This window comes from Myodes glareolus, chromosome 11 (assembly GCF_982192425.1).
Source record: "Myodes glareolus chromosome 11, mMyoGla1.1, whole genome shotgun sequence".
In the NCBI taxonomy this organism is placed as follows: Eukaryota; Metazoa; Chordata; class Mammalia; order Rodentia; family Cricetidae; genus Myodes; species Myodes glareolus.
Window position 1 is genome coordinate 72,243,750 of NC_142036.1, and position 11,668 is coordinate 72,255,417.

General features: G+C 42.9%; 1 protein-coding gene across 10 annotated transcripts in view; it reads left to right on the plus strand.

Annotated features, from left to right (window-relative positions):
- Hectd1 (HECT domain E3 ubiquitin protein ligase 1) overlaps positions 1–11,052 on the plus strand; it is an 88,022-nt gene extending 76,970 nt beyond the window's left edge. For 9 of the 10 annotated variants that reach the window (XM_087911811.1, XM_087911808.1, XM_087911812.1 and 6 more), the window contains 11 exons: positions 353–560; positions 646–731; positions 887–1,014; positions 2,675–2,876; positions 3,856–3,993; positions 5,034–5,641; positions 7,661–7,739; positions 7,834–7,927; positions 8,519–8,669; positions 9,883–10,027; positions 10,128–11,052. In XM_087911811.1, the coding sequence (XP_087767937.1) occupies positions 353–560; positions 646–731; positions 887–1,014; positions 2,675–2,876; positions 3,856–3,993; positions 5,034–5,641; positions 7,661–7,739; positions 7,834–7,927; positions 8,519–8,669; positions 9,883–10,027; positions 10,128–10,265 (1,977 nt within the window). In that variant the 3' untranslated portion in view covers positions 10,266–11,052. The remainder of the gene's footprint in view (positions 1–352; positions 561–645; positions 732–886; positions 1,015–2,674; positions 2,877–3,855; positions 3,994–5,033; positions 5,642–7,660; positions 7,740–7,833; positions 7,928–8,518; positions 8,670–9,882; positions 10,028–10,127) is intronic. The other variant, XM_087911806.1, reaches the window with a different exon arrangement.
- Positions 11,053–11,668: the final 616 nt, after the last annotated feature.

Consider the following 11,668-nt stretch of genomic DNA (forward strand, 5'->3'; position numbering starts at 1 on the left):
GGGTACAGCTCAGTGCTGTAGAGTGCTAACACAGCACGCACCAGACCCTGGGTTAGATCCCCAGCACCGAAGAAGATAACGAAACAGCAAGAGCATCTGGAGAGTTTGAGTGGCGTGGTTAACGTGTTGCTGCTGAAGCTGCAGATGCCCCTGGGCTGTGGACCGCGGTAGACCAAGCTTGTGCTTTTATTTTCTTTGGCAGTGGGAATGATTTTGAATAAATTTTTTGTCTTGTGGGATAAATGGTTATTTCAAAAATAAGAAAAATTTCAACAATCATATTAATACTAAGAATAATGAACGGTTTTCTTGAAAAAGTGATTGATGGCTAATTTTGCTCTTTGTCTTTCAGGATTTTTGCGAGCATGGAACAAAGTCTGGATTAAACCAGGGGGCAATTTCTACTCTTCAAAGTAGCGACATTCTTAATCTGACGAAAGAGCAGCCTCAGGCGAAAGCTGGCAATGGCCAGAACTCGTGTGGGGTCGAGGATGTCCTTCAGCTTCTGCGCATTCTGTATATAGTTGCCAGTGACCCTTATTCCAGAGTATCCCAAGAAGGTCCGTAAGAAACCTTCTTTATTTCTAGATTAGTTAGGAAACAGGTAATTTTTGTTTTTATTAATTATGTTAATTAACTTCACAGATGGTGATGAGCAGCCTCAGTTTACTTTTCCACCTGATGAATTTACAAGTAAAAAAATCACCACAAAAATCTTACAGCAGATCGAGGTAATCGCCTAGGTGACCTTCGGTGGGCCTTTCTCTCTTCTCTGCCTCTGACTGTCTCCTCACTCCTCTTCAGTACTACTTCACATAGTCTTTGGTGTTCAGTATTGATTCCATTTAATGCTCTTAACACCAAGGTGTTGTTTGTTAACTTACAGGAACCATTGGCATTGGCAAGTGGGGCTCTGCCAGACTGGTGTGAACAATTAACCAGCAAGTGTCCTTTCTTGATACCATTTGAAACTAGACAGCTTTATTTCACCTGTACAGCATTTGGTGCATCTAGGTAAGAAGTGATCCTTTTGGTGTTTTTAGAATTAAGGTGTCTTTCATTATAGAAGTTGAGAATATGCATGTACGCTGCTCAGGCTGATGGAGGGATGCATTGTGTCTGGGAAGGGTTGTCAACACTTGGATTTTGTCCATTCTCACTTGGATGCAGACGCTTTGTTGGTGCAGCATGGATTGCATCAATTTCTATTTCCTAACACTCAAGAGTTCTTTGGCAACTTACAAAATTCTCAGTAAATCAAACTGAATACTGGTAAATAGCATTTTATTTTTATTTAGCGTACTAGAGTCTAACCCAGGCTCAGTAAATGCTGGACAAGGTCTCTGTCACTGAGCGTCAGCCCCATCCTTTGCAGACATTGCTAATATTTGCCTGTGTCTTCTACCTGGTGACTTTTCTCTTTCTACCGGCTCGTGTACAGCGGACTTGATTTTTGTCCTGTCTCCCTCTTCTAGACCACAGCTTCACAAGAGCAGGGTTTGTTTTGTTTTGTTTTGTTTTGTTTTGTTTTCTCTTTAGCTCTTTTGTTACCTATTGTGGTTGAAGCATGTGAAACAGTGTGTGTTGCAGGTGTTAAATATTTTTTTTGTGGGTGTAGATGATTGGCACTGAACACAAGGACCTGAGTTCAGTCCCTGGAACCCATGTGGCTGAATCGAAGAGCTGATTTCTGAGAGTTGCCCTATAATCTCCACATGTACACTTGGGGACACACACAAAATTCTTTTAATGTCTTAAAATATTCATTTTAGGACTGGAGAGATGGCTCAGCCGTTAAAGGCGAGGCTCACAACCAAAAATATAGGAGTTTGGTTCCCAGCACCCACGGCTGTCTATCCAGCCACCAAAAAAAATCCATTTTAATGGTAGTTGTCAATGCCTTTCATAGTAATAAAGATAGCATAACCAATTTTTTGTCTCTTGACATGATTTTTATGTATTATTTAATGGTTGCATCAGAGACCTTTAATATTATTTAATTGATAAAATAACAGGAAATGTATAGCTAGTTCTTTCTCTTTCTTTAAGGAAGGTTATAACAAAGTGAATTTTATGAATTTTTACTTAATAAATTGCTATTTGAAATTAATTAGCTAGGTATATTCGTTTACAGTTATAATTCCAGCACTCTAGATGCTAAGGAAAGAGGATTGTTAGGTAAGAGTTCAGCCTGAGCAACATAGTGAGTTCCAGGTCATCCTGGGATACAGAGACACTGACTTTTGTTGTTGTTGTTCTTTTGTTTTTTGTTTTTTTCGAGACAGGGTTTCTCTGTAGCTTTGGAACCTGTCCTGGAACTAGCTCTTGTAGACCAGGCTGGCCTCAAACTAACAGAGATCTGCCTGCCTCTACCTCCTGAGTTCTGGGGTTAAAGGCGTGAGCCACCACCACTGCCTGGTGACACTGACCTTTTTTTTAAAAAAAAAAAACAAAAACAAAAACAAATAAATTACCTGACTGAACACTTTTTTGAGATTCTAACGCAGTAGCACATTGTGTTTCTGTAATCTTGGGAACTGGGTAATAGATACAGGAAACGCCTGTCTCCAAACAACATTTAAAAATAATTGCAAAGCAGTCCCTTCAATCTGTGCCTTCTGCTGCTGGCTTAGCCACTGTCTAGGTATATAAGGACTTTGGTGTTGTGTTTCAGGGCAATAGTGTGGCTCCAGAATCGACGAGAAGCCACAGTGGAGCGGACGAGGACCACCAGCAGTGTAAGGCGAGACGATCCTGGGGAGTTCAGAGTTGGTCGGCTCAAGCATGAAAGAGTAAAAGTTCCACGTGGTGAATCACTGATGGAGTGGGCTGAGAATGTCATGCAAATACATGCAGATCGGAAATCAGTTCTAGAGGTAACCTCATATAAAGTAAAACTTTTTGTTTTTTTATGGGAACGAATGCATGGGACATTGAACTGGGCAGTGCACACAAAGGGTTCTTTTTGACTAGCTACATTCTACCCTTCCGTTAAGCTGTGCTTTTGTAGTATTGCTTCCCCTAAAATGTGGTGGTGTTGACACCGCAGCAGCTGGCAGTACTTGCTGCAGGGATTGCTGTGGGCATTTCTGTGTCTTATCCCAGTTACACAGTGACCTGCCATGGATGTGACTATCACAGACTGGTGACATCAGATGTCATAAGTCTCTAGATGTACAAGGTTTTACTACTCTTGCTATCTATAGACCAGGCCTGCCTCTGCCTCCTGAGTGCTGGAATTAAAGGTGTGTGTCACCACCACCTGACTCATCATTTAAGTTTTTGTGAAAATTTTCCTATCATTTTTGCATCAGATAGAGTGTATTTAGAAGCCTCCAAGGTGATTGCTTAAAGTCACAACTGTAGAATTTAGGTGTTTGGTCATAAAAACCCAGGCGGAAAAGTCTATATACCATCCTTGCTTGAAGTAAGATTTGGTTTCCTCTGACGGAAAGATGAGATTTATTTATTCTGCTGAGTCATGAGATACAATCTCCAGAACAAGTAACTAATGTGTGCACAGTGCTCAGCGCAGTGCCTGATGGGCCACAAAGGGAAACGAAGGCTTTAGAATCCAGAGTCCTGTGTGTATTGGGTGTCATACGCCACCTTGTTGTTCTGAAAAAGGAGATAGATGCTGCTGGATCGGTGCGACAGAGCTGATTGATTTAAAAGATGGCCAAGAGTGGTGGCACACGCCTTCCCGTGAATTTGAGCCTGGCCTGGTCTACAAAGCCGAGCCCCAGGATAGCTAGAGCAGTTATACAGAGAAATCCCTTCTCTAAAGAAAAACACCAACAAAACAAAATGTCCCACAAAGTGACCTTTTCTTTACCATTCTATCATTGTTTTTAGGTTGAATTTTTAGGAGAAGAAGGAACTGGCTTGGGACCCACTTTGGAGTTTTATGCACTTGTGGCAGCTGAATTCCAGAGAACCGACTTGGGGACTTGGCTATGTGATGACAACTTCCCAGATGACGAGTCTCGTCATGTGAGATTTAGTTTTTATCTTGTGCTTTGAGTTATGGTTGCTTTCACAAAATGTTAAAACATGTTGTGCCAGGTTTTCTGGCTATACTTGGTTTTTTGAACTTTTTAAAATTTTTTTTTACTTTATGTATATGAGTATTTTCTGCATGTATGTACATGTATGTACCACACGTGTGCCTAATGCTGGGGGAGAACAGATGTGGCCATTGGATTATCTGGAACTGGAGATATAGAGGGTTGTGACCACCATATGAGTGCTTGGAACTGAACCCAGGTTCTCTGCAAGAACAGCCAGTGTGCTCTTTACCTGCTGGGCCAGCTCTCCCGTTCCCTGGCTGTACTTTTAAAGATTGTTGTTTATTTATTTATTTAAGGCCCCATCCTCACCCCCAATACTGAGGGTCAAACCCAGTGCATTATGGATACTAGGAAACCAGTTTACCACAGAGCCACATTGGCAGCCCTTGTTTTTCATAGAGAGAGAGAGTGTGAGTGTGACATGTGTGGAGGTCAGAGGACGACTTTCAGAAGTTGGTCTTCTACTGCATGTGTGTCCAGGTATCGCACTCAGGCCAACAGGCTTGGTGGTGAGTGCTGTTAGCAGCTGAATCGTCTAGTGTTGCATCTGTGTGGACAAGTGTATGCATGCGCTAATGTGTACACATGCCGTGTTGTCTGTGCAAACCAGCTTGTGGGAAGAGTCCACTCTCTGCTTGCACCATTGGGGTCACAGATACTGGCACTGGTAATTGGGCGTGGTGGCAAGAACTCTAACACAATTAACCATCTTGACAGCCCTGGTTTTGGTTTTTGGTCTCACTTTTTTGCCCAGACTGGCCTCTACTTTTATTATTAAATAACCTTAGTGCCATTAAAATATTTAAGGATTAAATTTGGTTGCCAAAGTTAATGTTCATATATCTTTAAATGTCTAAATTTTTAAAAAATGTTTCATGTTTATGAATCTTTTAGATGGTAATATAAGGTTTGATAACTATTTTTATGCATTTATTAATTTATTGTGTTTCCTTTAAAACCTAGGTTGATCTTGGAGGTGGATTGAAGCCTCCTGGATACTACGTGCAGCGGTCCTGTGGGCTGTTCACAGCACCATTCCCACAGGACAGTGACGAACTTGAAAGGATCACAAAACTCTTCCATTTCCTTGGCATTTTCTTAGCCAAATGTATTCAAGACAATAGACTGGTGGACTTACCTATTTCTAAGCCTTTCTTTAAACTTATGTGCATGGGGGACATTAAAAGCAATATGAGCAAACTGATCTATGAATCACGAGGTGACAGAGACTTGCACTGTACAGAAAGTCAGTCGGAAGCGTCCACAGAAGAAGGTCACGACTCTCTCTCAGTAGGAAGCTTTGAAGAGGACTCAAAGTCAGAATTTATCCTCGATCCCCCTAAACCCAAACCCCCAGCTTGGTTTAATGGAATTTTGACTTGGGAAGATTTTGAACTCGTAAATCCGCATAGGGCCAGATTTTTAAAAGAAATTAAAGACCTTGCTATCAAGAGGCGCCAAATTTTAGGCAATAAAAATCTTTCTGAAGATGAGAAGAACACAAAGTTACAGGAATTAGTGCTCAAGAATCCATCAGGTTCTGGACCTCCACTTAGCATCGAGGATTTAGGGTAAGATTTATGTATTTATTCTTTGACCTAACAAATGAGGAATTAAAGGTTTATGTTTCTGTCCCTGCGGGTCCGTAGCATATGAGTAGAGGCTGGAGCACATGGATGGACGCTAGAGGGTGGTGGGGATCTGTAGACGACAACACTGTGTCAGGTGGATGGCTCGGTCCAAATGGTGCTTGTCTAGTGCGTGTGTGAAGCCCTGGGTCTTCAGCACTGCATAGAACCCTAACCCAGTCTGGGAGCACGGAGGCGGGAAAATGAAGAATTTAAGGTTATCTTTTGCTACATAGAAAGTTTGTGGCTAGCCTAGTATACATAAGACGTTGCCTTGAAAGAGAAAAAAACCAAACATTAATCAAATTTTTGGAGGATTATCTGATTTTTCAAATATGATAAATTTGTATCGTGTATAAAATTTCAAAGCCAATATAAGGACAACTTTCAGGTGATGTGTGTAGCCTGCTGTAAAAGTCAGGGATGACTGGCATGTGAACCTCTGTTGTCTGTGTCGACTGACTCTGATCCTGCAGCTCTAGGTACATTTCTTTCTGTGCAGAAAATTGTCATATCTTCTAGTACATTTGCAGATGTTTTGAATGTTTGCTAGTAATTGTGAGAATTAGATATTCATAACGCTACACGAGTGTTTTGTCATAGGTGGACCACATAAACAAGGTAGGCTTCATACAATTAAAGTGGACTTAAAATTCTGTCACTTGATTTCTTCATTGTATCTTTCCTGTATTTACCTGTTTTTTTTAGTCACAGATATTTACCATTATAACTCAGTAATGCAACTTGCTGTACAAGTTTGAAGCCAAACAGTAGTATGCTATGTTTGTGGTGTAGTAAAATGTACCATCTAGATTCGTGTAAGTATAGTTTATGTTTGTGCCTAGTGGTCCACATCTGAGACTGTTTCGGTCCTCAGGGTTAGCTAACTGCCAGCTCTGGCGCGGGCCTGCAGTCTGAGCGCTGGGAGCTGAGGCAGGCAGGTCTCTGAGCTCAGCAATAGTGAGTTCCCGGCCACATAGCTACATACTGAGCTGCTGTCAAAAAAATATCAAAGTGTGAGATAGCTATATATTAAAAGATTTTTGTTTTCCTCCTAAATACACTAAACACACACTTGTGTACATTGTGAACAAGTGAAACAATAGTCTCATCCCTGGAGACGGGCCTTATAAACATGCTCTTATCATAATTCATTATGGAAATCTTGAGTCTGGTAATTTTTTTTTCCTTTAAGGACCAAGTGAATCATGACAAGCTATGTTTTCATGTCGTCTTTGCAAAGTCAAACAGGTTTCAAGCACTTGGCCTAATAGTTTTCGTGAGCAAGGTTTTTCCCTTAAAGACTCAGCCTATTACACAAGGGTCTGGGTTTGATCCTCAATATTTCCAGTACATGAATAATGAGATTTGGGTATGCTTGATTTTACTGTGTGCTGGTGTGCAGGCTTGTGTTGGTGGAGTATGGGAGCCTTTATGATTTTTGTAGCACTGATATATGTAGCATACTTCTTTTGTACCACCAACCAGCTCCCCAATCATGACATGGAGACTTATTATTAATTATGAATGCTTGGCTTTATCTTATCTTCCACTAGCTCTTATAACTTGTTTTAACCTGTTTCCCTTCATCTACGTTTTGCCTTGGGGCTTTTTACCTTTCTTCCCTTCTGTATGTCCTACCCTGTGTCTGACTGACTGAGAGACTACCTGACTGGCTGGCCCTGGGTGTCCCTCACCCTTGTTCTCCTTCTTATCTCTCCCCCTCTTCCTACTTATCTGTGCCTGCCAGCGCTGCCTGTCCCTCGCTGCCTAGCTATTGACCGTGCAGCTTTTTATTAAACCACTCAGCTGCCGTGAGCAGACAAGGTAAAACAGCAACACATCCTTACATAATTTAATAAATCAGTGTAAACAAATGAACCACATCTTTGCCTGGTTAAAGTGATAGTCCACAGCCGTCATAAACGCTGCATAGTAATCGAATCTTTTTTGAACTTTCAGTTTAAATTTCCAGTTCTGCCCTTCTTCAAGAATATATGGCTTCACAGCTGTGGATCTCAAGCCAAGTGGGGAAGATGAGGTAAGGATTTGCGCCTAGTGCAGTTGTGGGGTCCGAAAGCTCCTCTTGTGTAAACAACTGAAATGAACTAATGCTGCCAAACCTTCTTTTACAGATGATAACAATGGATAATGCAGAAGAGTATGTGGATCTGATGTTTGACTTCTGTATGCATACGGGTATTCAGAAACAGATGGAAGCCTTCCGAGGTAATATTAAAGGGCCACGCATCCCCTTTCCCTTTGACATTAGCATCAACACTGCTGGGTATCACTGAATTTGCCCCGGGTTCTGGTCCTCAGATAGTTAGGTCCTGCAGTGTAGGCAGGACAGGTTTGAACACTTAAGCGATATTATACCTTCGCTCACTCCTCTAGAGGATGGAAGCTTTTGGCCCTCACGCTCATTTCTTCATTTGTGAATGGACGTGAGCGATAGTGCACGATGGGGGTGAATTGCACTGTAGTTCACTTGAAAGCATGAACACAACCGTGGCTGCTTTGTGACCCAGCTGTTAAGGTCAGACTGGAGGGCTGTGGTCACGAGGATCTGGCTGTTGACTGTAGTGACCAGATACTCTTCTGCTCGCGCTTGTGCTGTTGAGCATCGGTTTCCTTTGTGTGTGTGTTGTGGGGTGGGGCGCGGTCCTCTGCAGCTTTGTGTATGTGTGTATGTGGGGGTGGGGAGGGTGGCCACTGTCCTACAGCTTCTGGATTCTAGTTGGGCCTTCTGTCATCATGTCTTAGAAACTGAGTTGTGTGCTTTGTTTTTTTTATGTTTTTGGTGTCTCTGTGATGTAGATGGGTTTAATAAAGTTTTTCCAATGGAGAAATTAAGTTCCTTCAGCCATGAGGAAGTCCAGATGATTCTCTGTGGAAATCAGTCACCATCCTGGGCAGCTGAGGACATTATCAATTACACTGAACCCAAGCTTGGCTATACACGTGACAGGTATGTGCTGCTAATTTCCAAGGAATAAACTCTTTCATGTCTAAAAGCCCACTGGCAGCTTTTCTAAGAACTCTTAATTTAGAAAACTACATTCACAGTGTGTATGCAAGCTGCGGGGATGGCAAGATGGCTGCCGCGCTGGGGTCTGAGCATTCGCATGACTAGGTCACAGCTCGTGCTTGGGCTCCTCTTCTCACAGTTTAGTCGTTGTTTGTTGTTGTTGTTGTTGTTTGTTTTGGGAGACAGGGTTTCTCCGTGTAACCCTGGCTGTCCTGGAACTCTTCTGTAGACCAGGCTGGCCTTCAACTCACAGAGATCCGTTTCCCTCTGCCTCCCAAGTGATGGGATTAAAGGCGTGCACCGCCACCACTGACTAGTCATTATTTTTGGGGTTTTTTGTTGTTGTTGTTTGTTTGTTTTCCAAGACATGGTTTCTCTGTAGCTTTGGAGCCTGTCCTGGAACTCGCTCTGTAGACCAGGTTGGCCTCAAACTCACAGAGATCCACCAGCCTTCTGCCTTCCAGTGCTGAGATTAAAGGCGTGCACCACCACCTAGAAAGTCATTATTTTTTAAATTGGGTAATTTGTAAACCTTTAGGCTGCATTGCATTGATGTTAATGTTTACTGAAGTGTAGCAGAGAAGTACTACGGCAGATTGTATATCCAGCTTCAGGAATGAATGTAAGAAAGAGCCTTAGGAGTCCACGTGGAAGCATGGAGTCTTCTGTACACCCTCTCTGGGCTGCTTTCAGCAGGGTGATTATACAACCCATCTGCCTGTGGCAGATAGTAGTAGTTCCCTTCATTGGTAGGTAGCGTTTTGTTTTACTTCTGTAAATTATGTCACGAGATTTGATTATTTCACTGATGGAAATGATCGAATGCACTCTGATAAATGTGGCCTTACCTGGTAATGATGCAAGTGATTGATTCTGAGCTTGTGTGTTTAATCTTGTCCTTCATTGTTTCCATTCCTACTCTGGCAGGAGAGACAGCCTTACCTAACTGGGCAGTTGCTAGCAGTCTTATTCCGCTACTATGTGTATGCTGTGTGTGGGGTGTGGGAGGGTGTCCTGTTGACTCACAAGGCAGGCTTGTTCCTCTAGCATGTGTATATTGCTGGGGGGTTGTTGATGCACAGATAGTATAATGGTGTGTCTTGGTTCATTTCTGTCGATGGCCAAATGAGCATAGCTGTTTTTGTTCTTTCAGTCCTGGTTTCCTCAGATTCGTGAGGGTTTTGTGTGGCATGTCCTCAGATGAAAGGAAAGCGTTCCTGCAGTTCACCACTGGCTGCTCAACTCTGCCCCCAGGTGGACTGGCCAACCTGCACCCCAGGCTCACAGTCGTACGAAAGGTACAGACCAGCTGGTGGGGAACTCAAAGGGAACGTAATGCTTTTCGGATTCAGAGGCGGGAAGAGAGGCTCATGCTGCTGTTCTCCCTTCCTGCTGCAGGTCGACGCTACTGATGCAAGCTATCCGTCGGTCAATACCTGTGTCCATTATCTGAAGTTACCTGAGTATTCTTCTGAGGAGATCATGAGGGAGCGCTTGCTAGCTGCTACAATGGAGAAAGGCTTTCATCTCAATTGAGGTTTGAGATGCAGAAAGAGACAGCAGAGACGGGGCCGAGAGAAGCCTCTTGCTTTGTTTGCGGAGAAGTGTGATCCCCACACTAATGACGTTTGCCTTGTTTTCCACCAGGAAGGCTTCGAGAACACCTGGAATAAGTTCCTTAGCTGCTAATGACAAAGTCAATCCCTCACCTCCCCAGCCAGCAGGTCCCCAGCACGGGTACTGTGCTGCTTTACAAGGGCTCACGGGACTGGAAGGGTGGTTCTGCCCAACTGTCGCACAGAGCAGCCTCTCAGACCTTCAGTGCTCACTGGAAACTGACTGTTTGTACCAGTGTCAGCCTTTCATACTCCACACACTACAGTTGCCGTCACTGATACCCGTTTGCTGGCTTCTTAGCTACTTGGTCAAAATCCTGCTTCCTTAAAACATAGAGTGTTAATGGGCATCTCAAGCTTTTTCTTTTCCTTTTTATGCTGCCTGCACTACCAGAGTGTTCTAGTGTTCTCTGTTGTCCAGCCCAGAATCATGCACAGCCTTTTAGTTCTTTGAGGTGGGAGTTCATTTTTTCCTAAATACCATTCTATAAAGATGGAATTCTGAAGTGTGTTTGTGCAGCTCAAAAATAAAGCTATATTAACTGAGGGAAACACTGGTCTCGGTGCAAGGCACACTCGCAGCAACGTTTATGTTTGGTTGTCTTTTCTTTGTATATTATAAACATTTATTTAACTGTTGCAGTTGGACGTGAATTTCTGAAATGTATGCTCAACAATAATCATTAAAGTGTTTGCAGCGTAGAAAACTGTGTCGTGCCACTGTTTCCCTGCAGCCAGCAGACCTAAGAACTTCACTCCTCACCGTGCTGTAAATTACTTTTTAAAAAAAAAAAATATAAAACAAAAGCTTGGAGATGTTGGTACATGCCTTTAATTCCAGCATTTGGGAAGCAGAGGCAGGCAGACCTCTGTGAGTTTGAAGCCAGCCTGGTCTACAAAGCAAGTTCTAGGACAACCAGAGCTGTTACACAGGGAAACCCTGTCTCAAGAAACCAAAAAAAAAAAAAAAAAAAAAAAGACAGACAAACCAAAAAGAGGTCAGGAGTACCATATAAATACTAAGCTGAAGCTGAAGCCAGGCAGTGGTGACTTACACTTTAATCCCAGCACTTGGGAGGTGGATCTCAGTAAATTCATAGCCAGCCTGGTCTACAGAGTGAATTCCAGGACAGCCAGGGTTGTTACACAGAGAAACCCTGTCTCGAGAAACCAAAATAAAAAAAATATTAAGCTGAAAGCTAATTGACACACTCAGAGGCCCTGTGCTTGCCGCTCTAATCTCTATATGAGTTTGTGTGAGCTTTGCAGCTCAGGTCAACCCATAAAATCTACTTCACCTTCCCAGATAGAGCTGTGTACCCT